The sequence below is a fragment of the Mycteria americana genome, chromosome 9, assembly GCF_035582795.1.
Source record: "Mycteria americana isolate JAX WOST 10 ecotype Jacksonville Zoo and Gardens chromosome 9, USCA_MyAme_1.0, whole genome shotgun sequence".
In the NCBI taxonomy this organism is placed as follows: domain Eukaryota; kingdom Metazoa; phylum Chordata; class Aves; order Ciconiiformes; family Ciconiidae; genus Mycteria; species Mycteria americana.
The window spans coordinates 18435744-18460966 of NC_134373.1; the positions used below are offsets into that span (position 1 = coordinate 18435744).

Here is a 25223-nt window from a genome sequence, read left to right on the forward strand (position 1 = left end):
GAGCTTTGGCATGGGTATGTAGAAAAGAGGTGATTTCAGTGCAATCTAAAAATAAAACTTTTTTTTCTTTGTTTTGAGCACACAGAAATGGATTTTTTGCCAGCTTTGGAAAGCACAGTACTGTTGTGGTTTACTCATCTATAGGAAATAAGAATCTAGCACTAGGGAGAATCTGAAGGTTATTTCAGCTTTGTCCAACTTGTCCTCCAGCCAGTGGACCTCCTACTCGTAGATGCCAGCAACCAGATAGCCTCAGGCACCTGGGGGATGCCTCAAAAGGACTATCTTTAAGGATTACAAAGCTAAACTAGTTGAGCAGCAATTCTGCCCCCTTATGTGCTTTTTTGACATTGTTGGTGGCTTACTTAATGCCTCAGGTAAACCAAGTAAGATAAAGAGATCTCAATGGGAACAAGCAGCTTTACCTACACAGGAATTTACAGCTGGGGGCAAGGAGGGTGGGGACACGGTGCATATTAAACTCTTTTTATCCAGTTACTCCCTGGACTGTCCATCAGAGGAGTGGAAATACTGCCAGTATTTTTTCTCTCACCATCTTCTTTTTTAATCTTCTTCCAGTGTCTAGTGAAGCTGAATGTGAAACTGAAGCCTATGCTGGACTCCGTGGCAGTAAATAGAGGTAAATGGGAGGAGTTGCACCAAAAAAGACTTCCTTCTCAGGCAGCATCCTCATCCTCCTTTTCCTCTAGCTTTCCCATGTCTCTCAAAGACATAAATTAAGCCTGCAAATGTCAGTGTCGCTTTACGGTAAGAGCTGTCTGAAAGGCTTTCGTGAGCTTAGGCCTGCCATTTTTTTAAGAAATGCTTTCACAGACATGCTTAATTGATTGCATATTATCTTGATGGCAGCATAGTTTGCTTTTACTGGGAGGCTTAGTGGGACTGAAAGGAAGGCCTGCGGTGAGATTGCGCTGGTATCTGGAGTGACACGGAAGACTTAGCACAAGAAGCATTCATTCAGCTCCACTACATTTCAACTGCTGCTGTAAAAATCTGTAAAGCTGACAACAGACTGAAATATAAGAACTTACAGCTTAATAAAATTAGTAATACAGAGCAGAACCGGGATGCAAGCTGGTCAATTCATATGCAAGGAGCTGCAGGAAAACAGAATAGTATGTAATTACATTGTTGTTTTGCATCTCTTCACTACATGTTATGAATCAATTATGCCTGCTTTTGTGATGTTCCTCTCTCACTCTTCCCTCCTCTTTTATGCCTGAATGTTCTGAAAAGCCTGCTTTGTATTCTAAAGAAGTATTTTTTTACAACAAAGCTTCTTAGTGATTGATCAGGGCCTTTAGAATTGCCTACCTTTGCTACATTTAAAAACAAACTTTATTATCTTTAAAACCACCAACCTGTCCCTGCTTCCCTGAGAAATTCATATTAACAATGCAGTAAATTTCTCAGCAAGGGGAAGTTTGCATAAAGGCAAAATATTGCATGTTAGTTTTAGAGGTTTGGTTTTTTTCTTTTTAAAAAATGCTCTTTTAACACATTTATTTTTTCTAAATTACAGTGTCCCCTAAGGAAAAGAGTAATAGGCTTTAATGAAAGTAGAATAAAAATAAAAAAGGAAATCTGTTGCCTTGTGCTTCAGGTTTATATTACATTGAAAAGTGGACCACAGATAAGCCTTTCTAGTGTAATTTCCAGTTGAAATTAATATTTTGAAATGGTGGAGAGGAAAAATATTATCATACTGGACTGACTACCTCTTACTTCTCTTGCAGTTCTTTCAGTACAATTTGAGATGCTGTTATTACAGCTAGCACAGCACTAGTCAAGGCTCACATGTAGCCATCCGTGGTAGAGGTGTTAATAACAATCTAATCAAACATGATAGGTCACAAAACCAATCGTGTCTGGTTCTGTGATGACACTAGTATTACCTGAAAGTTGGTCTCTTTCCATTAGCGCAAAGATCACTAGTGTAGCAAAACTGTGATCTATGATTTGAGGGTGCTTTCTCTGCTGCATGACTGGACACAAGAGTCGTCATGTTGCAGTGCTTACGAGTTCCCATTCATAGGGAAAAAAAGCCTTCATACTCCATGAAAAATGGGATTCTAAATATAGCATTGTCTGGCAGCAGAAAATACAGCTGAATTTTCTGTTTTACACCTGTGCCAAACTCCATTTACTTCAGTGGAATTACCTTGAACTGGCACCAACTTCATGGAAATCAGAACCTGGCCCAGCTGACCAGATGCTAAAAAGAGCTTTCCTCCTTTCTAAGGAAAGTGAGTCGTTAGCACCTTTGAAAAGCTGACTACATCTGTCTGACAATCAAACAGAAACAGCAAATCTGCTGATTGGCTTCTTTAAAAAAAACACAACAAAACAAAACCCCTCTGTGCTACTAGTCATGGGTATAGAATAGCTGGAAATTTCAGTACTGTTGCAAGCCAATCTGTTAGTACGCCAACTGAACCACATCACTTTCTCTAGCAGAAAGAAGCAGGGAAGGAGCAGAAATGCAGACTGCACAACACTGAATACTTGCACCAAATGGAAATGTTTCTGCTATTATTTTACCACTTCTTTCTTCCCTGAATAAAGACAGACGCAGGATAGTAAGCAGCAAGCCATACAAAACTTGTAACACGTACTTTTATGGGAGAACCAGATACTAGGAACTGACATAGTACTGCTGGCAGGTACGCACAGCTTTCCTGAATTTTGATATTGCCTATTGCTAAGTATAACATAATTTATAGTGCATACCCTACAGCTCCCCCCAAGGTTGAGTCTCCCCTCATTTCCTCTCCTTTTTATTGGCTTCAGTGCGCTGTTGCCCATGGCAACACCCACCGGCAGGGATGGGGATTCAGCACCACCGCAACCTGACATACAGCTGAAGCTCTAACAATGTCAACCATCAATCAAGTGACTGTTTGTAATTGCCTCCATCTATTTCTCCTGTCTTTCGGTATCTTTGCTATTGTGGGTCAAAATTCAGAAACTGCTGACTAATGTTATGGTTCTGTTCCTCCATCACAAGGAAGAAAATGAGAGAGCACGGCTAGATCTTTATCAAATCGTTCTCAGGCAAAACGAAGCAACCCTACTGAAACCAGGGGGGCACAGCAGTGCATCTCAGAACAGCATTTGGTCTCTGAAAGTGGTATAGCTCAATCTTAAAAAATAAATTAAAGTCTTGTAATATTTTTTTTTAACACTCAGCTTAGGAACCCGCAAAAGATTTGCATTTTCGAGAGAAAAAGAAGAGTCTTTGTGGAAGCACACAGTACGGTAAATAAACATATTCCTAGTTTGTCATATTTTAAGATGGTGGAAAACATTTTTAGCTAGTGCTTACAAACTTGATAGACAGAAATTGTATCTGCTTTTCATTATTTCTGAGAGGGAAACATTTTCCCAGTACCTCAGTCAGTTTTGCCAAACTCTTCCAAGATGCGCACAGGAGAGATGACTGTGTAGGTTATTAAATCGGAATTCTCCATGTTTTCCTTGTTTCCCTGCCCACTGCACAAGCAGAGCTCAAAACCCATTGAAATCAGCTTAGTTCTGTGATTGCGTATACAACACAGGTCACAAGAGGCGAGGACAAATTAGAGGGCATGTGGAGAAGAGGACAGAGACCCCACCATTACCCAGGACAGTGGCAGTAAAGCGCTGCTTGGCCTTTCTGTGAAGATGCCCTGATGCACGCTAGTCTGTCTCAGCAATAGGAGAGTCCTTGACTTGTTTGCCCCGGCTGTTAGTAGAAACGTCACCTTGAACGCGGGCTCTAGCATTTACAATGCCAGTGCTAAAATGTGGTGAGCACATGGACCATCCATAGGGTCACAGGGGCTTCATTCTCCCCTCAAGGTGCTTCGCACTGGTTCAACTGCAATGCCTTTTTTCTAGGTGTCCTCCCGACTAGTGCTAACGGCAGCGTGAATTCAGTCAGATTTCCCGTCTCATGGGTTACAGGCCATGAGGTCTCGAGCCAGCCAACGGCCCTCACTTTATCTGCAGAAAATGCTCAAGAGAAGATCTGGGCCTTCATCCCCATCCTCAAAGACAGTTCAGGCCACACAGTAATTCCACTCAGGATTCCCACCTGTGAGACCCCTTACCAAAATCAACCTTTCCTCACAAAAAAAAAAAAAAAAAAAAGCAGAACTGCTCTAGCATTGTGTAGGGCAATCAGTGTTCAACTCCTACTTGATTTGGAGCAGGCTTTCGAACAGCGGGTGCACCTTCCCCACCAGCCTAGGGGGAGTCACAAGGGTGGGCTTGTCTCCTGCCCTCCTGCCAAAGCCCTTTACATGGGCCCAGCAGGGAGACTGTGGGCTGTACCCCACAGGACACCCGTGGAGTACAGCCCCAATTTCTGCTTCATGCCTGGGAGATGCACAGAGCAGACGGGCTTTGGCGGAAGAGCTCAGGAGGGCTCGTATGTGCATCCTCCCGGATTACAGCACTCCCCCCTGCAACAGGACCCTGTGGCCCCACCAGAAAACCAAACACTGTTCAAGGCAAGGAGCACCTGGGGTAGAGGCTCTCCTGCAACTCAGACAGAAGAAGGGTTTCCCCACCTCCTGAGAACGAGACGTCCCAGAGGTGTCTTTTGCCATAGTTTGAGTAGTCAAATCAGACAATTCCCCTTAAAAGTGCCTCATCATTTTGCCTTTCTCCCAGCCTGGGACCTACAAGCAAAACAGAACAGCTTCAACAGAAAATAATCGAGATGTAGACATCTGCTTCTGTCAGGACACAGTTTTGCTCCTGCTCCAAAGCAGAATCACACTTACAAGGTTAGGCAGCAGGAGCTCACATAAGTTTAAACTGTCTGCCTCATGTGGCAATTAGACATTGAACTCCCCATGCAGCTCTGTCACAGCCAGCCCCTACTGTCTGCAGGGCCAGGGATCTTGCTGAGGAGGTCATTAATATGTTTTGTGCCCTGCAGAAAATAGCCGTAGAGTAGACGAATATGTTGCATTTTACCTCAGGTATTCCTTCAGATGGTGTCCTTGGTACAGCAGCTGCACTTTTCCGGACTGGTGACCTTGCTAATTGCTCCTCCTTAGAGTGCACTGCAATCTCATAATGTGCCTGTAGTTATCAACAAAGCCAATGCTAGTACTCACAAACTATTTTTGAAAACTGCAACCAGCAGTGCCTAATGTCATTTGTAATATTTAGACTAATTAATCCTAGTGGGAAAATAGGAGTGTTTCAGTCTACAGGCCAAAAATTTATTTTCCCTTCATAAAATTAAAACAATTTTAGTTACTGATAGATCTTTTATGCATTGAGTGAAATTTTGGAACAGGTTTATGATGTCAAGGTTATGTAAAAACATATTAACAGACATTTCCAATGCTTAGAGTGTTCTGGGCAAGAAAACATAGCGCAAGAAGTTTTTGTATTGGCTTTGTCAAAGAAATGGAAGATTTTTAAGAGTAAGATCACGTGAATGGTTTCTAACATAACAATGAAGTGGGAGGTATAAATCAGCTGAAATGAGAGACTCCAGAGATTTCCATCACTTGAATGTGCCACTATTGGAATACATACTGTATATTGCTTGTTACCTTTTCTTTCTTGGATTACTTTGTATTTAATTACGAATTTATAAGCATGTTGGCCACTGCACTTTACAGTTGTGTGGGGAATACCATTATAAGCTTTGAACCTTTGCCTATGGGAAACAATTGACACATGCACAGAAATACTGTGTGTTTTCTAATGCAAGTGAATCCTACATACTTTCAAAATGTGTAACTTAGACTTCTGCATCCTTTTCCTTTTTGCATTTTAAGACCATTAACCTCATTGTTTTGCTTTAGTAGATCAAACAATGCTGATTCAGCTTTTTAAAGCATGTTTTTGAAATTAACAACTTGGTTTTATTGGTCTCTCTAAAAAAAAGTAATAAATCATTTTAATGGTTTTCTGTGATTTTTTTAATTATTATTATTTTTCTTTGAAAATACCTTGTCGGGATGAATCAGAGCTGTATCCACTGATTAGTGAATCACACAAATAGAAGAGCATGAAAACACATGCGACTGAGCAGCCCAGATACGATTTTTGAAACATGACCTTGCAGCTGTCGTTCCTGGAAGCAAACCTAACTGTGCTGGATACACTTGGCATTAGTCTGGAATGACCAGAAACCAAATCTGGCTAGTGACTTTAACAAACAGAGCTATTTACATGTACAGAAATTACACAGATTATAGAGCCTGTGATACTGGACCCATCATTGTTCAGTAGAAATACTGCGGGGAGAAAAAAATATCCCTCCACAGAAAATTACGTTGTTGAAATACTTACAGAAAAGTGGGATATAATTTATTCTACTTTCTTAAAGCTGCAGAAAAGCTGGCAGATTGTGCAAAAGTACAAACATCCTTCCTTCCATCAGCCATGACAAACTTTGGATCTTGACAGGCTGTAAAGGCGATGTTTCATGTTCAAAAAGCCCCCGAGACCAGTAAAATACTGGCCTGTGTTCCAAGACTGCGTGTTTACCTTAGGGCCTGCTTTTACACTACCACTTAGTGCTTAAGAGAACTTAAAGTCTATTACACAAGTTTTAGAAATAAAGGACTTGAAAAAATCAGTGAACTCATTTTACTTTTACTTTTTATTCTTTCCACCTGCCTAAGTTATTGAAATGGGGCAACCATTCAGGTCTAGGCAGTGTTTTTAGGAGGAGCAGCCTGTTTGAGCTGATCTGGAATCATAGAATGGTTTGGGTTGGAAGGGACCTTAAAGATCATCTAGTTCTAACCCCCCTGCCATGGGCAGGGACACCTTCCACTAGACCAGGTTGCTCAAAGCTCCATCCAACCTGGCCTTGAACCCTACCAGGGATGGGGCATCCACAGCTTTTCTGGGCAACCTGTTCCAGTGCCTCACCACCCTCATAGTGAAGAATTTCTTCCTTACATCTAATCTAAATCTACCCTCTTTCAGTTTAAAGCCATTACCCCTTGTCCTATCCCTACATGCCCTTGCAAAAAGTCCCTCTCCAGCTTTCTTATAGGCCCCTTCAGGTACTGGAAGGCTGCTGTAAGGCCTCTCCGGAGCCTTCTCTTCTCCAGGCTGAACAACCCCAACTCTCTCAGCCTGTCTTCATAGGAGAGGTGCTCCAGCCCTCTGACCATCTTCGTGGCCCTCCTCTGGACTCGCTCCAACAGCTCCATGTCCTTCTCATGTTGGGGGCCCCAGAGCTGAACACAGTACTCCAGGTGGGGTCTCATGAGAGCAGAGTAGAGAGGCAGAGTCACCTCCCTCGACCTGCTGGCCACGCTTCTTTTGATGCAGCCCTAGTGAATCGTCACTACTCGGGAGATAAAAGCACGGAAGGGAACAGAAAATGGCGGGCAAACACAGAGGATGCGGTTCCCTTCTCGGGCACCAGCTCCCCTTTGCACCACGGCGGCTAGAGAAACCGGGACGCACCGGCCGCCGCCATCCCCCACCTCCGGCACCCGCGCTCGGCTCTTCAGCGCCCGCCTGGGCCGCAGCAAACCGCCGGAGAAGCGGGAGGTCAGGAGGGCGGAGGGGAAGCAAGAATGCTCAGCACTGAGGCCGGTACCCCCGGCCCTCGCAGGGAGGCGGCGGGGCCGCCCGCGCACCGACGCCTCAGCCCCGGGGCACTACAGCTCCCGGCGTGCCCCGCGGCCAGCCGGCTGTCGCACCGCCTACTGCGTGGCCGCGCGCGCCCCAGCCGCTTCCGCTTCCAGGGGAGCGGCCGCCGTGGAGTAAAGTAACGTACGGGGGAGTACTTCCGCTCCGGCGGCAGGCGTTGCCATGGCAGCGAGGGGCCCGGCTTCCGCTTCCCCTCCGGCGGGGCAGTTGCCGTGGCAGCGGCGATGGAGGCCGCGCCGGTGCCCGACGGGCAGTACACGGCCGTCGTCTACGGGCTGATTGGCGGCGGGCGGTGCGGGGAGGCCGTGTCGCTGCTGAGCCGCGAGCTGCAGAAGAGCTGCCGCTCCCGAGGCGGCCTCTCCCTGCTGGGCTACTGCCACTACCAGCTGCAGGACTTCGCGGCGGCGGCCGAGTGCTACGAGCAGCTGGTGGCGCTGCACCCCGAGCTGGACGCGTATCGGCTCTACCAGGCGCAGGCCCTCTACAAGGCCGGGCTCTACGCCGAGGCCCTGCGGGCCACCAGCCCGCTGCTGGACCTCCCCGCCTACCAGGGCCGGGCCCTGCGCCTCCAGGCAGCTATCCACTATGCCCAGGGCGACCTCCCGGCGGCCAAGAGCCTGGTGGAGGAGGCGCTCGCCACCGCTGCGGACGGCGGCCCAGGGGCAGCCGAGGACCCCTCGGAGCGGGCGGACGCCGAGATCATCCTGGGCTGCCTGCTATACCGGCAGGGGCGGCACGAAGAGGCCAGCGGCAAGTTTGCTGGCGCCATGCAAGTGTTGGGTTACTGCCCTGAGCTGTCCTACAACATGGCGCTGTGCTGCTACGCGGCCAAGCAGTATGCCCCTGCCCTCAAACACATCTCCGATATCATAGAGCGCGGCATCCACCAGCACCCAGAGCTCAGCGTGGGCATGACCACTGAGGGCATCGATGTCCGCAGCGTAGGCAACACTCTGCTCCTGCACCGCACAGCGCTGGTGGAGGCCTTCAACCTCAAGGCGGCCATTGAGTACCAACTGCGCAACCTGAAAGCGGCCCAGGAGGCGCTCACAGATATGCCGCCGAGGGCGGAAGAGGAGTTGGATCCGGTCACGCTGCACAACCAAGCACTAATGAACATGGACAGCCAGCCCACTGAAGGGTTTGAGAAACTCCAGTTTCTTCTGCTGCAGAACCCCTGTCCGCCAGAAACTTTTGGAAACTTGCTACTCCTCTATTGCAAGCATCAGTACTACGACCTGGCAGCTGATGTGCTGGCAGAGAATGCCCATCTAACCTACAAACTGCTCACACCTTACTTGTACAACTTCTTGGATGCCATTATTACTTGTCAAACTGCCCCTGAGGAGGCTTTCCACAAGCTAGATGATTCAGCAGGGACACTGACTGAGCAGCTGAGAAAACTCACGAAGCAGGTACAGGAAGCTAGGCAAAACTGGGATGATGAAGCTGTAAAAAAGGCAGTTAATGAGTATGATGAGACTCTGGATAAATATGTACCTGTCTTGATGGCCCAGGCAAAGATCTACTGGGACATGAAGAACTACACAATGGTAGAAAAGATTTTCCGCAAATCGGTGGAGTTCTGTAATGAACACGAGGTGTGGAAGCTCAATGTGGCTCACGTGCTCTTCATGCAAGAGAACAAGTATAAGGAGGCTATTAGCTTCTATGAGCCAATAGTTAAAAAGCACTATGACAACATTCTCCACGTCAGTGCCATTGTGTTAGCTAACCTCTGCGTTTCCTACATCCTGACAAGCCAGAATGAAGATGCAGAGGAACTGATGAGGAAGATCGAGAAGGGAGAAGAGCAGCTGTCTTATAATAATCCTGATAAAAATATCTACCATCTTTGCATTGTCAATCTAGTCATTGGTACCCTCTACTGTGTGAAGGGAAACTATGACTTTGGTATTTCACGGGTCATTAAAAGCCTGGAGCCATATAACAAAAAACTGAGCACTGATACATGGTATTATGCCAAACGGTGTTTCCTGTCCTTGCTGGAGAACATGTCCAAGCACATGATCATGCTACGTGACAGCGTTATTCAAGAGTGCATTCAGTTTCTGAAGCAATGTGAGCTGTATGGAAGAAACATCCCAGCCGTCATTGAGCAACCCCTTGAAGAAAAGAGGATGCACAGTGGGAAAAATACAGTTACCTACGAAGCCAGGCTTTTGAGGGCGCTGATGTATAAGATCATTGGGTGGACTGCGTAAATGGTGTTCCCATACAGTAGAAATGAGAACTTTGTGTCTGTTCTTTCTTATGCTTGTGAGGTGATGCTCACCCTGGTAGTCCACAGTGGTATTGGTTTTTCTCAATTGCTTACCTTTAAAGATCTTGTCCTGTATTTTAACAACATTCAGTGGAAAACACAATATTTGTATGATATTAACATGCACCAAATAACTAGGGCATTCTCAGTAATCTGTCATGTTAAATACACCTTGAGATGTGTTGACCAAGAACTTCGTTACAGAAGTATCATAGAGTTTTCACCTATAAAATATTTTATCCTTCTGAAATTTTTGACCAAGTTTCTTTTCATTGGTTGACAGCTGAAAATAATTTGTTATCCATCTCTTCTAGCACAGAAATTGAAGAAACAGAGTTGTTTTAATTCTCTAATTTTGTGCCTGTGTGTGAAATGTTTCTTTCTTCTGCTTTTTCCAAGGTATTTTTAGTACGATACAGACCATGTTGATAGTATATTTAAACAACAAAAAATGGCTTTATAATAAAAAATAAGTCCTACAAACATTAACATTGCCTTTTGCTAACTCAGTAATAATGCACAAGCATTCTGGCAAATTGTATACCTAATACAGGGACCAGGAATATGTTCCAAGAAGGATATATTAGGATGGCACCTCAGTTTAGGTCTACCGTTGCAGTAAAGTTCGTTATGACTGGACATAATTGGCTTCAGAGACACTGCCCAGTGCTGCCCCTCGGCTTCTGCAACCCCCAGAGTCCCCGCGCCTGTGCCATCCCAGCGGCAGCTGTTGCCCTGCAGACCTGTCGGGTAGCAAGTGCTTACTTAGTAACGCAGTCCTCCATTTGCAGCCTGGCCTGCCCCTTTAATCCAAATACCATTCTTAGGATATACCAGTCTCTGGTAAGAGACTTTGTGAATATGAAATTATATTATTTTCCATATTTCTCAAAAAGCATGTAACTTCCATTTCATGAGAGGCTTACGACTTCTACCCTTAGATGGAAGAAATCCGCTTCTCAGTTTCCTCCTTGTGTTACTGTTCCTGCATATCTCAACACCTCTCTGAAACCCTGTTTATTTGCTTAATTCCTTTACTTGGCATCTCCATCGCAGTGGCATCAGACAGTGTATTTTCTCAACAGTCTTCTCATACCTTTTCAACCATATTACATGTTCCACAGCAAAGTGAGACCAAAATACCTTTCAGTGTTTATATCCAATCTGTTTCTGTGCCCCATGGCTGCTCTCCTTTTTGTGTATTCTGCCTTCTGAAGCAATGCGTGACCTGAAGTTTTTCAAATAAGGATCAAAGATCCGCAGCTTTAACTCGCTTACCTTTGATACTGGCTCCCTGAAGAGCTGGCACAGGGGAATTTTGGAATCAGGCTGCATGTCCCTCAAAGTCCAGTTTCTGTGCTGTGGTTTAGCTGGAAAGAAAGAGGACAGCATTTTTGAAAGTTGCTCTATTATAAAGCAATAGAATACTTAATCCTTCCAGAGAGTTAGTGTATATAGGGACTGAACAGGCCTGCAACCATTTCAACATATAGAAAGTCAACTCTGCTTATCTGCTGGGAGAGAAACTTGTCAGGGCTGAGCATATCCTCTGTAGCTAAAGGAAACGGCTATGGGTTAGGTAGTGTTACAGTTTACCCAAAACTTCCTGTAACAGTAAAGTAAAATCAAATTTAACGGTGTCAAGAATGGGAAAATGTTTTAAAGAGGCTAGAGAGCAGGCAGCAGATGCGGCAAGGTGTCCTAGAGAGGCCTCCATAGCTCATTACTAGTCCATAAAGCCCCCGATTATGGTGATATTATATATTTCCCACAAGTGCTTCCCCACAAGGAGGAGACCCATGATTTCAAATCTTGTTCACCTCCATGAAGCACAGCAGCAGGCTGTAAAGTATGTTTCTAATTTACAGTGGAATTGTATTATATATTATGCAGCATAAACAGCATGACCTTTAAAAAAAGTTTTTAAAAGTCATGCCACATAATGGCGTCTGAAGTGCAGTAATGGGCAATGACTTAGGGAACATCAGCCCTTTATTTAATATTCATTGTGCGTATTCTGTAAAAGTCAGTGGACATTTAAAAAAAATTCACTTTGCAGATTTGTGCCTGTGCAAATGTTGAATGCCCTCTAATGGAGAGCAATTTAGAGACCTTTCCATGGCTGACTGTTCGGTGATGTTCACATGCTCTAGTGGTTTCCGTACAACTGGTGCGTGACTTTCATTAGGGCGCTGCAGCCAGGATTAGCCGCGCTAAGCGCTTCATCTCTTTCTCGCCTTCCGTGGCCACGCAGGGGTCCACTGCGAATACGCGGAGGTGACAGGGTTGGCCGGCTCTGGCACACATTCCCCGATCCTGCCAGCCTCCAGGGAAGGCACAGGGCCCTTGGCCGCAGGGTGGGAAGGGAGAACAGCCATGCTCCCCATGGAAAAAAAGTCTCCATAAAAGGACATGGAGTTGTGCAAGATGTGGCTGTTTTAGAAAATACAGCTAGAGGGCAGTCAGCATGTCTGGAATTGGCTTCATCCTGTTGCAACAGATCAGACATACAAAAAACCCCACCGGAAAACCCCGGAGAAAATGTCAATAGCAGCATTTTCCCTGTTCTTCCCTTTTCCTTCTGTTTTTACCTGCTTTTCCTCCCAGAGTACACTACGCACCCAGACAACCCAAGGTTTCTGAGCAGATTGGGCGATGCTGAACACCATGAGCCCAATGTGGAGAGGCTTCTGCTGCTGAAAGGAGAGGAGGAAACAGCAGAGCTGAGACACAACAGGAGGAGATCTGGCAAAGGCGCTTCCTCCTCTGCTGCATCAATGGACGCTTCTGCATGGGGTCTCCTCCCCATCCCAGCCATATTTTCCACCCTGTCCACCACAGCCTCTTTCTCAGCAACAGCCACCCAACCTTCCCGTGGCCACGGGTCCTGCGGTCATGCAGCTGTTGTCTTTTGCAGTGTAAGTGTGTCACTTCCTCCAGTGGCAAGCATGCATTTATAGCATCTCTAACTGCAAAGCACTTTGGTCATGAAAAATATATAAATGTTACAACCAGTTTTATTACCATCTTTATACCTCATTTAATGTTATCACTATGTGACTTACACACAAAATACATTTTTAAAGGAAAGCACATACATTTTTATTTGGAGAAAAGGGAGGACAGCAAATAATGGTTTATGCTCCTTAGAAATATAGTAAAATCCACCTAAATTAACGCCCTAACCCAGCACAGTTCTTTTGTCCACAACCAAAAAGCGCTGTTTTAATTTAAAAGAATGCCAACAGAAAACACTACTGAGAAACAGCTGACCATACTCCTGGGGAGTTGCAGAGGGCAAACAGCTGCAGATAAGCATGGACTCCTAAGCAAGAGCCTCTGCTTTTTCTGGTGGGAGCAAGGCGAAAGAAGCCCTCAGCCCTCTGTTACTGCATCAATATCCGAAAGATATGCACAAGATGCCTCCCATGCACACCACCACTGTACCAAGGCCAATCTCCAGGATTTTATTGGAACTTATAGCCTCTTTTGCACCTTGTCCTTACAGTGCATCTTGTGAGATGTTCTTGCCCTCAAACCTTACAAAGGCTTGCCACCTGTGTTGCAGATGACAAGCTGTACTGCAGTGGGCAGATCTTCTTTCTTCCCAATTACCCTTGCAGTCATCACAGCGCACATTGCACAAGCAAAGGCCTCCAACTGCCGTTCTGCCAGCAGCCTGCCTGTGCTGGCAGGTGGAGCAGGGGAGGCATGAAGGGCCTGAGATGTGATTTACTTCATGGCCACCTTGAATCCCCTTGGTGCTCAAATCTCTGTAGTTAATCAAATGTCTGCTGACACCACCAGCAGAGCAGAGGTAGTGGATGCCAGGGACACTTACGATCAGCTCCACAGTCAGAGCTGATCAAAAGATTTCAGTAATCGAGGGGTGGCTGACTTTACGGTAAGACAGATATAAAAGATGAGACAAAAGAGTCTTCTTGTTGTACAATTCTAGGAGGAGCATGATTAGAGTCTTCCTTGGGGAAGTCGGGGGTGTTTCTACTGGGTAAGCAAGCCCCATTAGCAGATGGACAAGGAGAGGAATGTTGTTTCTCTAAAAATGCTGAAGTTACATACAAGAATAAAAGCTGATTTGGGCAGCCTGTTCCACAATATCTTACTTACAACATCCTATTTTAGACGCCCGAGTTCAAAACTTCCACACATCCACATTGGCTTTAGCCTCCAGCAAAGGCAGCCAAGTCGGTCCCTGACTGATGGTTCGCAGATTCGGGGCACTGATGTGATAACGTGGCTGTGTGGGCTGAAAGATAAGCACCAAAAGATCCATCTTCTCCTCTCCCCCAGGGTTCTCTTCCTTTATCTCCCTTTGGCCTTTCAACAAATAAAACCTTCTCTAAATTTTGGGCCTCTGCTAAATCCTGCTGTCTTCTTAAGGAATGAGTATGCCTGGGACAACGTGCATCTTCACGTCATGACGTGTAATTCATACAGAAAAAAGATAAACACATGAATACCATCTGGTTTACCAAGAACTAGTCCACAAAACAAATTTCCTGCAAAAACATCTTTTAGCATGAAGAGCTGAGAGAGGATGGTAAAACACTACCTTCTTTCACAAGCACAGCAAGGGGCATCCCTAGGCTTTCCTTGCACATCCACCACATCTAAATGGCAGCCTCCAGCAGAGGAGGCTTCAGCGAGGCGCAGCCTGTGCCTGCTGAAGTTCTGATGCATCAAGCCAGGGCACACAGTGCGGATGCTCATGTGGTGTGCACCTTTGTCAGTACCTGCACAAGGTGCTGCATCAGCTTTCACAAACTGCAGGCTGGCCTTTCTGAGAAGGCACACTTGGCTTTGTCACTCTGCGCTGGTGTGGGGACATGGACAATGAAAGCCAGTACCAGCAGGAATGAACTGGCTGGTGTCCTAGGAGGTGGTGGGGAGGATTTACACAAGTGTGGAATTGGTGAAAAGTGAGTTAGTGTTAAAATCCTCCCAGCTCCAATCAATTTGCTGCTAATCAGTAATATAAGAATGTCCAAGTGTGCACACAGTCTGGGAGACACTGCAGAGAAATATTGAGACATAACTGATACAACTAACAGCTGTTTAGCAGTCCTCTGCACCTCGTTTGGACAGTACGACCTACCCATGACTCACAAAGAAACATTTTCTAAATAAAGTAAAAGAGGCTTTCAGTCCTGACAAACTTTTAGGCTTTACTTTCAGCAAAACAACTCTTTTTTTGGCTGACGCTTTTCCATTAAGTAGAAAAATTGAGACATTTGGACTCATTTTCCAAAGAACCTCTTGATTAGCATCATTTTCCTAGACCTTGCCTGAATTTAAACTAATAAAGCCCGCTTATACAGCAGACCTTGCCAAATCCAACAGCTTCAGTGCAGAATGTTTCTATTTTGGGGGTTCTTCTCCTAAATTCAGTATAGTTTATTGCCCAAACTGAAGCCAATAAAAAAGTTCCCATTGACTTCAATGAGCTTTAAATTGGCATCTTAGAAAATATCCATTTTCACAGACTGCTATTTCAAACCATCCAAGAGCAGCTTTTTGAAAGTACTGAAATGCTACAACCCCAGTCAAATTCAGTGACAAAACCCCTTGTTTCCACCCACTTAAAATGCTGCTTAGAAAACAGCTAACCCCATGCTTCCCATAGTGCCACCGCTGCACGTTAAGACAACATCGCTGTTGCACAACGAGAGGTAAAAGTCAGCAGCAGAGCCTGATCCTCCACCTAGACCCAGTCAGGCACAGCCTTCACTGGCAGCCCACGCAGCCCACCGTGGCTCTGAGCACAGGGCTGAGGACTCCCATCCATGTAGTGTAGGATTACCCTGACCGCGCAGCCCCAGCCCTGGGATACACCCACATCCCGATGGCTACCCCACCGGGAACTGCTCGGAGAGGGAAATTGAAAACATGAGCACCAGATTTTCTTCTGGAACATGGGAATCATCACTTTTAAACTTCCCGGGGTGAATTTACACGCTCTCTCTGAATGGTCTGAGCTTCTCCGTGGTGCTTTTGTCCTCTGCTGCACAGAGTCCTGAATTCCTTGCTGCTTACCTTCTCCTTCCCCCCAACTCTGCCTCTAGGACCCTTGCCATCCTGTGTCACAACCAGGGAACAGGTTGACTAACAGCTTTTTATGAGTCGGTTTTATTTTATAGCCCTCTTTCCCGTGGGAGAGGGCAGAAAGAGTTGGCTAACGCTCAGATCCTGTTGGGTTGAACTGTTTTCTAACAGCCGTCTTCCAAATTAAAATTAACACAGCTCAGATTTTTCTCAACTGCATTTCTCTGGTGCCTCACAGAGCTCTTTGTGTCCTCCTCCACTGATTCACGGCCACTCAAACAGCCGGCAAACAGAAACGCAAGAGCTCTGACATGGCGCATCTGATTTTCTTGCTCTGTCAATAGTATTTATCACTGCAGCTCCCATGCGGAGCAGGAGGGTCTGCTTCTCCATCAGAGCTGAGGGACGGGGGTTTCAGAGTGCACATAAATCCTTTGCTCTTCCCCTGCAGAGCAGGTCAACGCACATCGCATTTTTAAAACAAAAAAAGCCACATCTTCCAATGGCTGTCATCCGACCACTGCTTCAGCCATCTCGATAGCACAGAGATAGCCACCGCACTAATATAATCCACGCAACTGTCCGTAGGTGCGAGGCAGGTGTGGAGACAGCTCCATTAGGAAATACCGCCTGATTTATCAGAGCGGCATTATTCTTCCCCTGGCAGCACATGCCTTTGTGTAACCTTCAGGGAGAGGGCTGGGCGGCTGCTGCCGTGCCCCAGCCGTGCTACAGAGGGTGCTGCTACGCCAGGTTTGGCCCGGCCGGGACCCGGCGGCGGCTGCGGGCGGCCCTGGGCGGGGAGCCGCACCGCCAGCATCCCCGGGGTCAGCATCCCCCCTCTCGGGTCCCCGCCGTGGGCCTGGGACAGCCGCATTGCTGGGAATGAGACCGACCAAATGCCGGCAGCTTATATTCACTCCAGACGCAGAAGGGTGACATAATCCCTTTTTTTCTAGCCCACGCTAGAGTTCGCTGCTCCTCCTGGTTGGAGAGAAGGAAGGAAAAAAGGGAAGCCAAAAACGAATGGTGAAAGGCAGTAGTCTAGGGCAGTCCCTAAAGAGATCACTGCTCCCTCAGGTCCAGGTGTTGGCCTTTGGCTCTCCAGGAGCTCCCTGCTGCTGCTTTCCCTGTATTTAGGGGGAGCAAGGCCATGCATGGGCAGGCAGCGAGGTTTTTACGCTGCCTCTCAGCATCATGGCCAGCCGTGGGGGGGGGGGGGGGGGGGGAATAGAGCAGTTTTGGGTACCAAATGCCATCACCCCCAGAGATGCAGGTGATGCCGTGCACCCCTGTGGTCTTTTGCACCCCTCTGTAGCACCCTTACATGGATTGCACCTTAGAGGAGAGCGTGCCTATAAGTAGGCATAGGTCTGATCTATACATATTTGTACAGAGGTCTGACCTATACACATTTGAGCAGTCCAGGGCACAACTCTGACTTCACCGGAGCTTCTCTAGACTTGTGCTGGTTTTACCATAGGGAGCATTTGTTTACATGCATGAGAGCACCTCCCCAGCAGTCTCTAATGAGCCCTTACAATCCTGTGCAAGATAGGACTCTTCCTGCAGAGATGGGGAGCAGCCATAGCCTTTCTCAGCCTAACGAGTGGCACCTTCTTTTCTGCCACACTTAAAAGCCTCTTGGCCTGCTTCTGCCCAAGAATGACATCAGGGCTTCGGAAGACATGAAATACCGTAACAAGGGTTAATAGCAATGAAACAGTCAACAAAATGTAAAGCTGTTAGAGCAGGACTGGTGTCTCAGGAAGGCAGATGCGGGAGCCCTGCCCTCAGCCTTTGTGCTCAGTCCAGGGCAGAAAACACAGAGACGCCTCCCTGATCTTGTGAAATGCCTGTGAGTGAGCATGTGTAATGTACTGTGAAATTTTTGTGACTTGCTAGGTTATAAAGCTGGTTATAGGAGAATTTAATAAAAAAGGAAACCAGTTTATCTCTTTCTGATAATTTCTCTATGGCTTTAGGGTCTCATTCTGGCTTCCTCTCCATGCCTGGAGAGGTGATCCTAATATTCAGTGTAAAATGTACAGATTCCCTAAAGGGAACTTGAAAGACATTCTCTGCTTCAAATTCAAACCTGACAGTACATATCACATCAGGGGATCCCTTTTATCAGCAGGATATTCAGAAGGGATGAATGATTTACTCGCATAATCTCTTAAACCTTTCACTTGCAGAGTCTAAGATAGAATTTATAGCATTTTTATCATTTGAACCTAAAAAAAATCCCCAGTAAAATTCCTCTATGAAATCCAAAACCCTACTCATTGATTTTCTAGCTGATGAAATTTCAAAAGAACATGTTCTTCCGTGATGGAGTAACAGCAGGCCTCAGCTTTGGTGTTTTCTCATGTTAGAAGTCAGATAATTCCTCCCCAGGGAGACACGACAGATACCTCCTGTCTTTTGCATTTGAAAACACTGAGGATGTGTATTAACCTCCCATAATTTAAGACTGTACCATGTTTTGTGGAATTTATTTCTCTAATTTCTGTTTGCCAAATAGATGTATATTTACTCAAGAAACCTAAACAACTAATGGTTTCATTTTGAGTTTTAACCTAAGTAATCAGCTTTGTCTTCAGGATGATGGGGAAGGTAACCCACGTGACAACACTTGTTTGATATTTCTGCCATGTACCTACTGTAAAAAAGTAAACCAGAAGTGGGCTGTGACATTTTATTTCCCTTTCTAAAATATTTTTGCCTGTCTGCTATGTTCTCCCATTATCTGATGAAAATATAAGCTGGTCTGAGTCCAGGTTTTGCTTATCCTGTTGTACCAATAGAGTGGTATCACTTTTTTTTTATTCTTCTAAAGTTATTCTTGAATTAAACTGGGGGAAATGAGCTCAGAATGAGAATGCAAAACAGATTCTCTTCTCATTTCCTGGCACTGTTGCTTTGTTTATTGTTTGAACCCAGAACCATCAGGTGTTAATCTGGGGTGAGAAGTAGTACAAAGAAATACGTAATAATGCTAATAACTGTTTCTTCATTTGAACTTAAGGAGGTGTCAGAGGCAGGAGGCAAATGAGCATGACTAGGTCAGTAATCAATGCATTAGAAACATGCAGAAGCACAAACCAGAGCTATGAAAACTGAGATTTCATTTTAGCCACTAGTGAATGTGTGCTCAGCCTTTCAGAAAGGCATCTCTGTTAATTAATCTCCAGTCAGTTGTCCGCAAACAGTGATGCAACTCTAGTTAGGACTCTGTCATGCCCACTTGTCACCTCGGACCACATTTCTATCAAGCCCCATCCAGTGTTCCTGGGGCGGGCACAGGGATAACTTTATGCCTCACCACTACTTTCCTGTTTTACAGTGCTCCTGTGAGAACTCCACATGAGCTGGTGATTTTCTCAGTTGGGATACCGCTGACCTCCAACGAGGCAGTGGTCCTCACCAAGTGCTAAATTATGCTCACACTTACCCAGTACTTCCATCCAATTCAGCAAAACACAGTCCAATTTATACCAGCGTAAGTGACAGCAGGATTTGGTCCTGTGGAGCAGGCTCTGTAAGGCCAGATCCTCCACAGATATAAGTTACCGTGGCTCAGTTTGCATTTGTAGTGCCAAATTTACTTCTTTCCATTTAGTATGTGGCCCAAGGTCAAGTTAAGAAAATATTTCACTGTCATAATTATTCCCATGAAATCCAGAGCACTTTGTATTTGGCAGGCAATGTCATTTCCCATGCCTTAAGAAGCTGGCATTAATTTCCTGACACTGAACAAAGACAGATTCACTTACACATTTTCCTGACTGCCATTTTCTTCGCCTCCTGTGTTTGAATCCCTGCAATCTGATGCAGTCCTGAAGGAACCTTCCTGGGCACTACTGTAGCACTAATAGTAACCACATCTCCATTTAATGCTGATTTGTAGCAGATTTCATTCAGCAGGAGTTTTACCTTCAACCTGGGGAGTAAGCCTGGCGACACTGCCTCCCGAGAGCTCTTTGCTCCTGCATTTTCTCCCCCAGAGCCTGCCCATCCTCATTAGAGAGCAGAGGTGGGGATCTCACAGGTGGGTCATTTCAAGCCTGTTGCCGTTGTGTCAGTAACCCTGCAGCTGGATAATGCTGGTGCATTATCAGTTGTGCAGCCCTCAGAACTAGCTTAGTGCTTCTGATACAGACCCTCCAGCACCTTTGTTCTCTGAGCATCCTGCTTATACAACAGAGCCCAATGCAGAGCTCCCCAAGGAGAAACGCTGCACCATTTCTCCCATCCAAAATGAAACACAGGATGGGAGCAGCTGAGCAGGAGTGCCAGCAAGGGCGGTGGCGTAGGATAAAGGCCCTCAGTGAGCAAATTGGTGCAGGACAGGACATCCACAAGAGGCACTGGAGGAAGCCCAGGCTCCCCAGAGTGGGAGCTGCAGGAGGGTCAGCCTGGGGCTCAGGGAGGGCTGCAGGGGAGCCAGGGTGCGCTCCCAAGCTTCCAAGGGACCCAGCCTCGGCTCTGCCTGCAAATGCAGTTGCTAACAGCCACCTCCTTTCTTCTTCACACAGAAAGAAATATTTCAGTCCATGACATGTAGCTAATATCCTCAGCTGATGTTGGCTTGCCTGGCTCCCCTGAAGCAATGAATATTTATACTAGCTAAGAAAAGGCGTGCATTTCATATCCTACTGATTATTTCTCATGGCTATTTCCGTTTGTTTTCCCATAGCACTCAGTAGACTGAGTGCCTTTTTCATGCAATATGGTCAGTTTTCACCGTAATTTTTTCCCCTATATGTTTGTTCATATTTACACATCTTGAATTCCCATCACAACTTCACACCAATTTAAACTGTGCAGTGGCAAAATTACCTAAAGCGCATTTGCCCCACCCTGATAAACAAACCCCCCCACCCCCCACCCCCAAAACGAAAAAAAAAAAAGGAATATATTCAAGTCAGACAATTCTGCACATCCATGGCAACAACACAGGCGTGGAAATGGATGTGTGGACCCTCCCACACCCTGGCCAGTGCTGCAGCATTTCAGTAAAATTTCCTATTTCTCAGGATATTAAGTTTGACTGCAAGGAAATCCAGACACATAATCTCACTCCAGCATTGGAGCGGAGCTAATAAAGATGCATAAAACATGCCATGGCCTGGAAGCTTGCTTAGGGGTGCGCATTTACGTTTCAAAGTGAAGACAAGTACAGCGTGGGTGTGACAGGGATAGAAAGAGCAAGGGAGGAGGATTAAACTGTAGCATAAGGAGACACAGCCCATTGAAAAAATACAAACTTTCACGAGCGGGGAGGGCCAAACGCGACTCGAGTTTTGATCACACACTTGCTGTACTGATGCTTGGCCGCTGCTGTGCACCGTGCTCCCCTCCACTCCTTCAGCCCCTAGAGGGGCCCATCCATGGCCGGGGATGCCCACAGCGGCTGCCCTGGGTGGGGGGATGGCCCCCAGCACAGCAGGCAGCAGCTCTTCTCCTGTCCCACGGGATGGGGAAGTGGGACCTGAACCATGCAGGCATTGAGGCTGGGCCCCGAATGCAGAAGTGGCTTATGATCTTTACGCCCCCTCTGGCATTTCCCTTTCTGGCCCAAGGACAGGGGTGAAGTAACTGCAGATGAAGCAAAGGAGCCCTCAGGCCAAGATCTGCATGGCATGTAGGCACCTGAGCCCCACCATTTCAGCAAGAGGTTCCCAAATATCTTTGGGAATCCATGCCTTAGGATATGGCATGCTGAGACACCAGCTGAAAGGGCACACCTGTGCTGGGTGTACATCACTGCTATTGCACAGTTGCTCACCCCTGTGGAGGGAGAGGAACTGGCCAGGCTACAGCTCCTGGGGCCAAACAGCAGCATCCTGACCCCTGCCGAGCAGGCAGACTGTCACCTCCTGCTTTAGGCCTCGGAAGTGGGATGCTGAGCTCAGCGGGCTGCTGGCAACGCTTTCTAAGTGGCTTGGTTTATTGATGTCTGAAATGCTCTCTTTTCTTCCGTGCTCGGGTTGTAGGTTTAAAACCAGGTGCTATCATGAAACATGAATTGGGGGTTGTTTATTCCTGCACCAGTTCTGCTGTTATACACAATGTCAGGGTCAAGCTCACCAAATCCACAAACATCAGTTGTGGCAGCAAAGCACGGAGGCAAAACGCATGGGGGCGAGGAGGGGAGACACGGTTTCCATTAAACCGCCTCAGCTTACGGCACACAAGGAGAGCGCTTCATTACGTGCTCAGGAAGCATAAGAAGGTCTCGTCACACAGCTTGGGTGGACATCTGGATCCGAGATGGGACTGTACAGGAGAGCCAACACCCCCCAGGTGCAGGCCAGTGGGACAGGCAGAGGGATGAGAGAAGAGGAAGTCTTGCAAGCCAGCAGGACAAAGTCCGGAGCATGGTACAGCCACTCCTGGTGGACACCGGAGTGCTGGGATTTCCCTCGACTTTGGCAATGCTTGTACAATCTGCCATGTCAGGGTAGCCTCTCATACACATCTGGCATCAGCAACACTTTAGGCTGCTTTTGGAGGGTTTATCTCTTTAATTGGGATAGCTTTCATCACGCAGCAATGACACCCGCCTGTTTTTATAGGGGTGTTACAGCAGAAGTTGACAGAGGTGTTGGGAAACCTGATGATTTTAACAGAGTTTTACAAGTTTCGTACCCCAGGGCAGGTTTTACATATTCTGTGCTCATTTACAGCAAATAAATTTGTTTTCCCCTGCCTGCTCCTTTCCTGTGCTGTTCCCTTTGAAGCTGCACCCCTGTACTCGGTCACCGATAGGAGCCGCTTGTGTCCCCACTCTCCGGGAGGAAATTCCCAGTTGGACATAGGCAATGATTTGCTGGTTTAGATGGGAAAAACGGGTGCAGAGTGTATAATTCGGCTTTGAATCATGATGTCCTAAGGATTTAGCAAGGAAATCTATCGACACACATGAGCATTCAGGAGTTAAAACCATGTTGTGGGGCCTGTCTGGTGATCTTGCAGAGCTGCTGGCAGGAGCTGGGGTGAGGGGAATCCCCCTGGTGATTTGTAGTTTTAGAGGAGGAGGACCAGAGCTGCTGAACTGCCAGGAATTTGATTTCTGGCCACAGCTGTTTATTCCATCTCTTACTGTTCCCCCTCTCAAGGCAAACCCACGCCTCCTGAAGAGGCTACAACACACACTGCTTATTTTTTACCACGTCACAGAAACATCTGACTTGGCGCTCTCGTATTTTTAATGCTTGCCAATTCTAACACCTCGGGTATAAAACTTTCAGACCATCCTCTGCCTGGCTTTTGCTTTTCAATTTGATTTTTCCCTAGCAACAAAACGTGCCCCAAAGTATTTCTGACGAGAGCAACTCTCTTCTTAACAAACAAGAAGACCTTGGCTCTGTATGATATATGCCCTAGTTAAAGTAAACAATAACATTCATATTTTCCTGTAGGCTGCACCAGGGCACTGGTCAACCATTCAGTAAGTAGCCCATATTTCTTACCACAATTTATGGCCTTGAGATGGACAGGAGCTAATGTAAATGTCCTGAGCTTTTGTGAGGGATGATGCAGGGCACATAATGGCTTTGTAGTTACCTATGCTGAGCAGATACACAGTTCACTGATCTGTTAAGCACTTTTGAGATCATGCAGTGTGTAAAAAAAAATACTATGTACTTGTAAATGTCAAGAGGAGTTACTGGTATTTATAGAAAAGAAACTGTTTTACTCTTTCCAGTTCTGTGGAGCAAATATGCTGTATACTTTAGGGTTCAGCTCCAGCAGCTCAGTAGTTTCTGTGTGGATCAGATTTTTAAGGTCATAAATTGATTGAGATGACCCCAGCAATCCAGCACTGTGCCTGGGTCTTTTAAAGCCCAAGGAAAGGCAAGTGACATTTAACAGTGGGAAAGAAAGCAAAGGGAATGAGGGGTTTTGTAATATGATAATAAAAACAAGGCATGTGCATTTCATCAGTTGGATTTCATAAAGAACTTGATCTTGCAAGGTCTCTTTTGCAAAATATGCCTAGGTGTATGAATTTGTCTGTTAGGCCTGGACACCAAACAACTCGCTAATAGGACTTGCCAAATGCAGAATCAAGTCAAGCAAGAAAAGGAAGGATCAAGTCTGACAATAAACACGCATTCTGGAAATTGTGACTCCCTAATTTAATGCACCACATGGAAGGCTTTGCATTTTAATTTATCAGTTTCTTTTTAATTGACCAGATTAATTATTTCCACCTTGCCATTTGGCAGGTAGGTCACTGTTCCTTTTCACAGCATTAATGAACTAATTCCATTTTTCCTCTTGTAATTAAAAGTGCAAGTTACAGAGATCACGTTTATAAATTGGCTTGGTGCACAATAAAATTTACTCTTTATTAAATAAAATATAACATAATTTCCCATGCCAAAAGGGATTTCTTTTCTTTGCATTTCTCTACCAGGAAAAACATGACACGAAAAAAATCCCCTCAACGCTGCACTTTTCAATCAGTAATAAAAATGGGTAAAATAAGATTACCAGCTAACTCCTGAACACCACAAGTCTCCCGTGGGCACACCAAGCTCAACTACAAATGTGAAAGCAATTGAAAGTTTCACATTATCAATGTTTTATGCTCTAATCAAGGTTTCTCATGATCAGGCCAAAAGGCAAGACTTGGAAGTATCCTGCTATGTTAGTTGAGGAGGGTGCACTGCAGCTGGCCCATTAGCTTTAGCTGCTTGCTTTAAGAGAGACCGGAGGAACATCAAGACTTGCTCACTGCAACCAACACAAGTCAAACTCACTGGGGTGGGCTGATTTGGTATCTGCTGCACTTTCAAAAGTTCATCTTAATTCTTAACTTGCCCTCTCAAATCGTTGTGCTTAAATGCAAGCTTTTCCTGCCTTTACATGCCGTTGTCCAGTGAATTTATGTAATGGCACCTGATTCAGGTAAAGGCTGGATCTCACTGGTTGTACTGGCTAGATATACACAGGATAAGACATGAAAACTGGAATTGTAACGAGAGGAAGAGGAAGCAGCTGGGGGCTTTGTACAGGAATAGGGCTGGACAGATACTACAAACGATTATCTGAAAACATTATTTTGTATTTCTAATGAATTCACAACAATCAGGCTGAAGGCCCTTTTATGTTCTGATGTTAGGCACACAACATCAGAACATGATGCTATGAGTAGTGAATGTAGTTGTCCAAGAGACACCTAGAAATTGCATTTCAGAGTCAAGTCCACAGATAC

At 46.0% G+C, this 25223-nt stretch overlaps 2 protein-coding genes across 3 annotated transcripts in view; both read left to right on the forward strand.

The window, feature by feature from the left end:
• Positions 1–896, forward strand: part of PDE11A (phosphodiesterase 11A) — a 137370-nt gene extending 136474 nt beyond the window's left edge. The window contains exons 20-21 of one of the 2 annotated variants that reach the window (XM_075511603.1): positions 580–768; positions 871–892. In XM_075511603.1, the coding sequence (XP_075367718.1) occupies positions 580–741 (162 nt within the window). In that variant the 3' untranslated portion in view covers positions 742–768; positions 871–892. Of the gene's footprint in view, positions 1–579 lie in introns of both variants that reach the window. The other variant, XM_075511602.1, reaches the window with a different exon arrangement.
• Positions 897–7728: 6832 nt separating this feature from the next.
• Positions 7729–10417, forward strand: IFT70B (intraflagellar transport 70B). The gene has a single exon (XM_075511962.1). It carries the CDS (start codon positions 7869–7871, stop codon positions 9867–9869), a length of 2001 nt encoding a protein of 666 aa, XP_075368077.1. The 5' UTR covers positions 7729–7868; the 3' UTR covers positions 9870–10417.
• Positions 10418–25223: the final 14806 nt, after the last annotated feature.

Coding starts and splice junctions, on each gene's coding strand:
- IFT70B (XM_075511962.1), top strand. CDS start 7,869: ATGGAGGCCGCGCCGGTGCCCGACGGGCAGTACACGGCCGTCGTCTAC.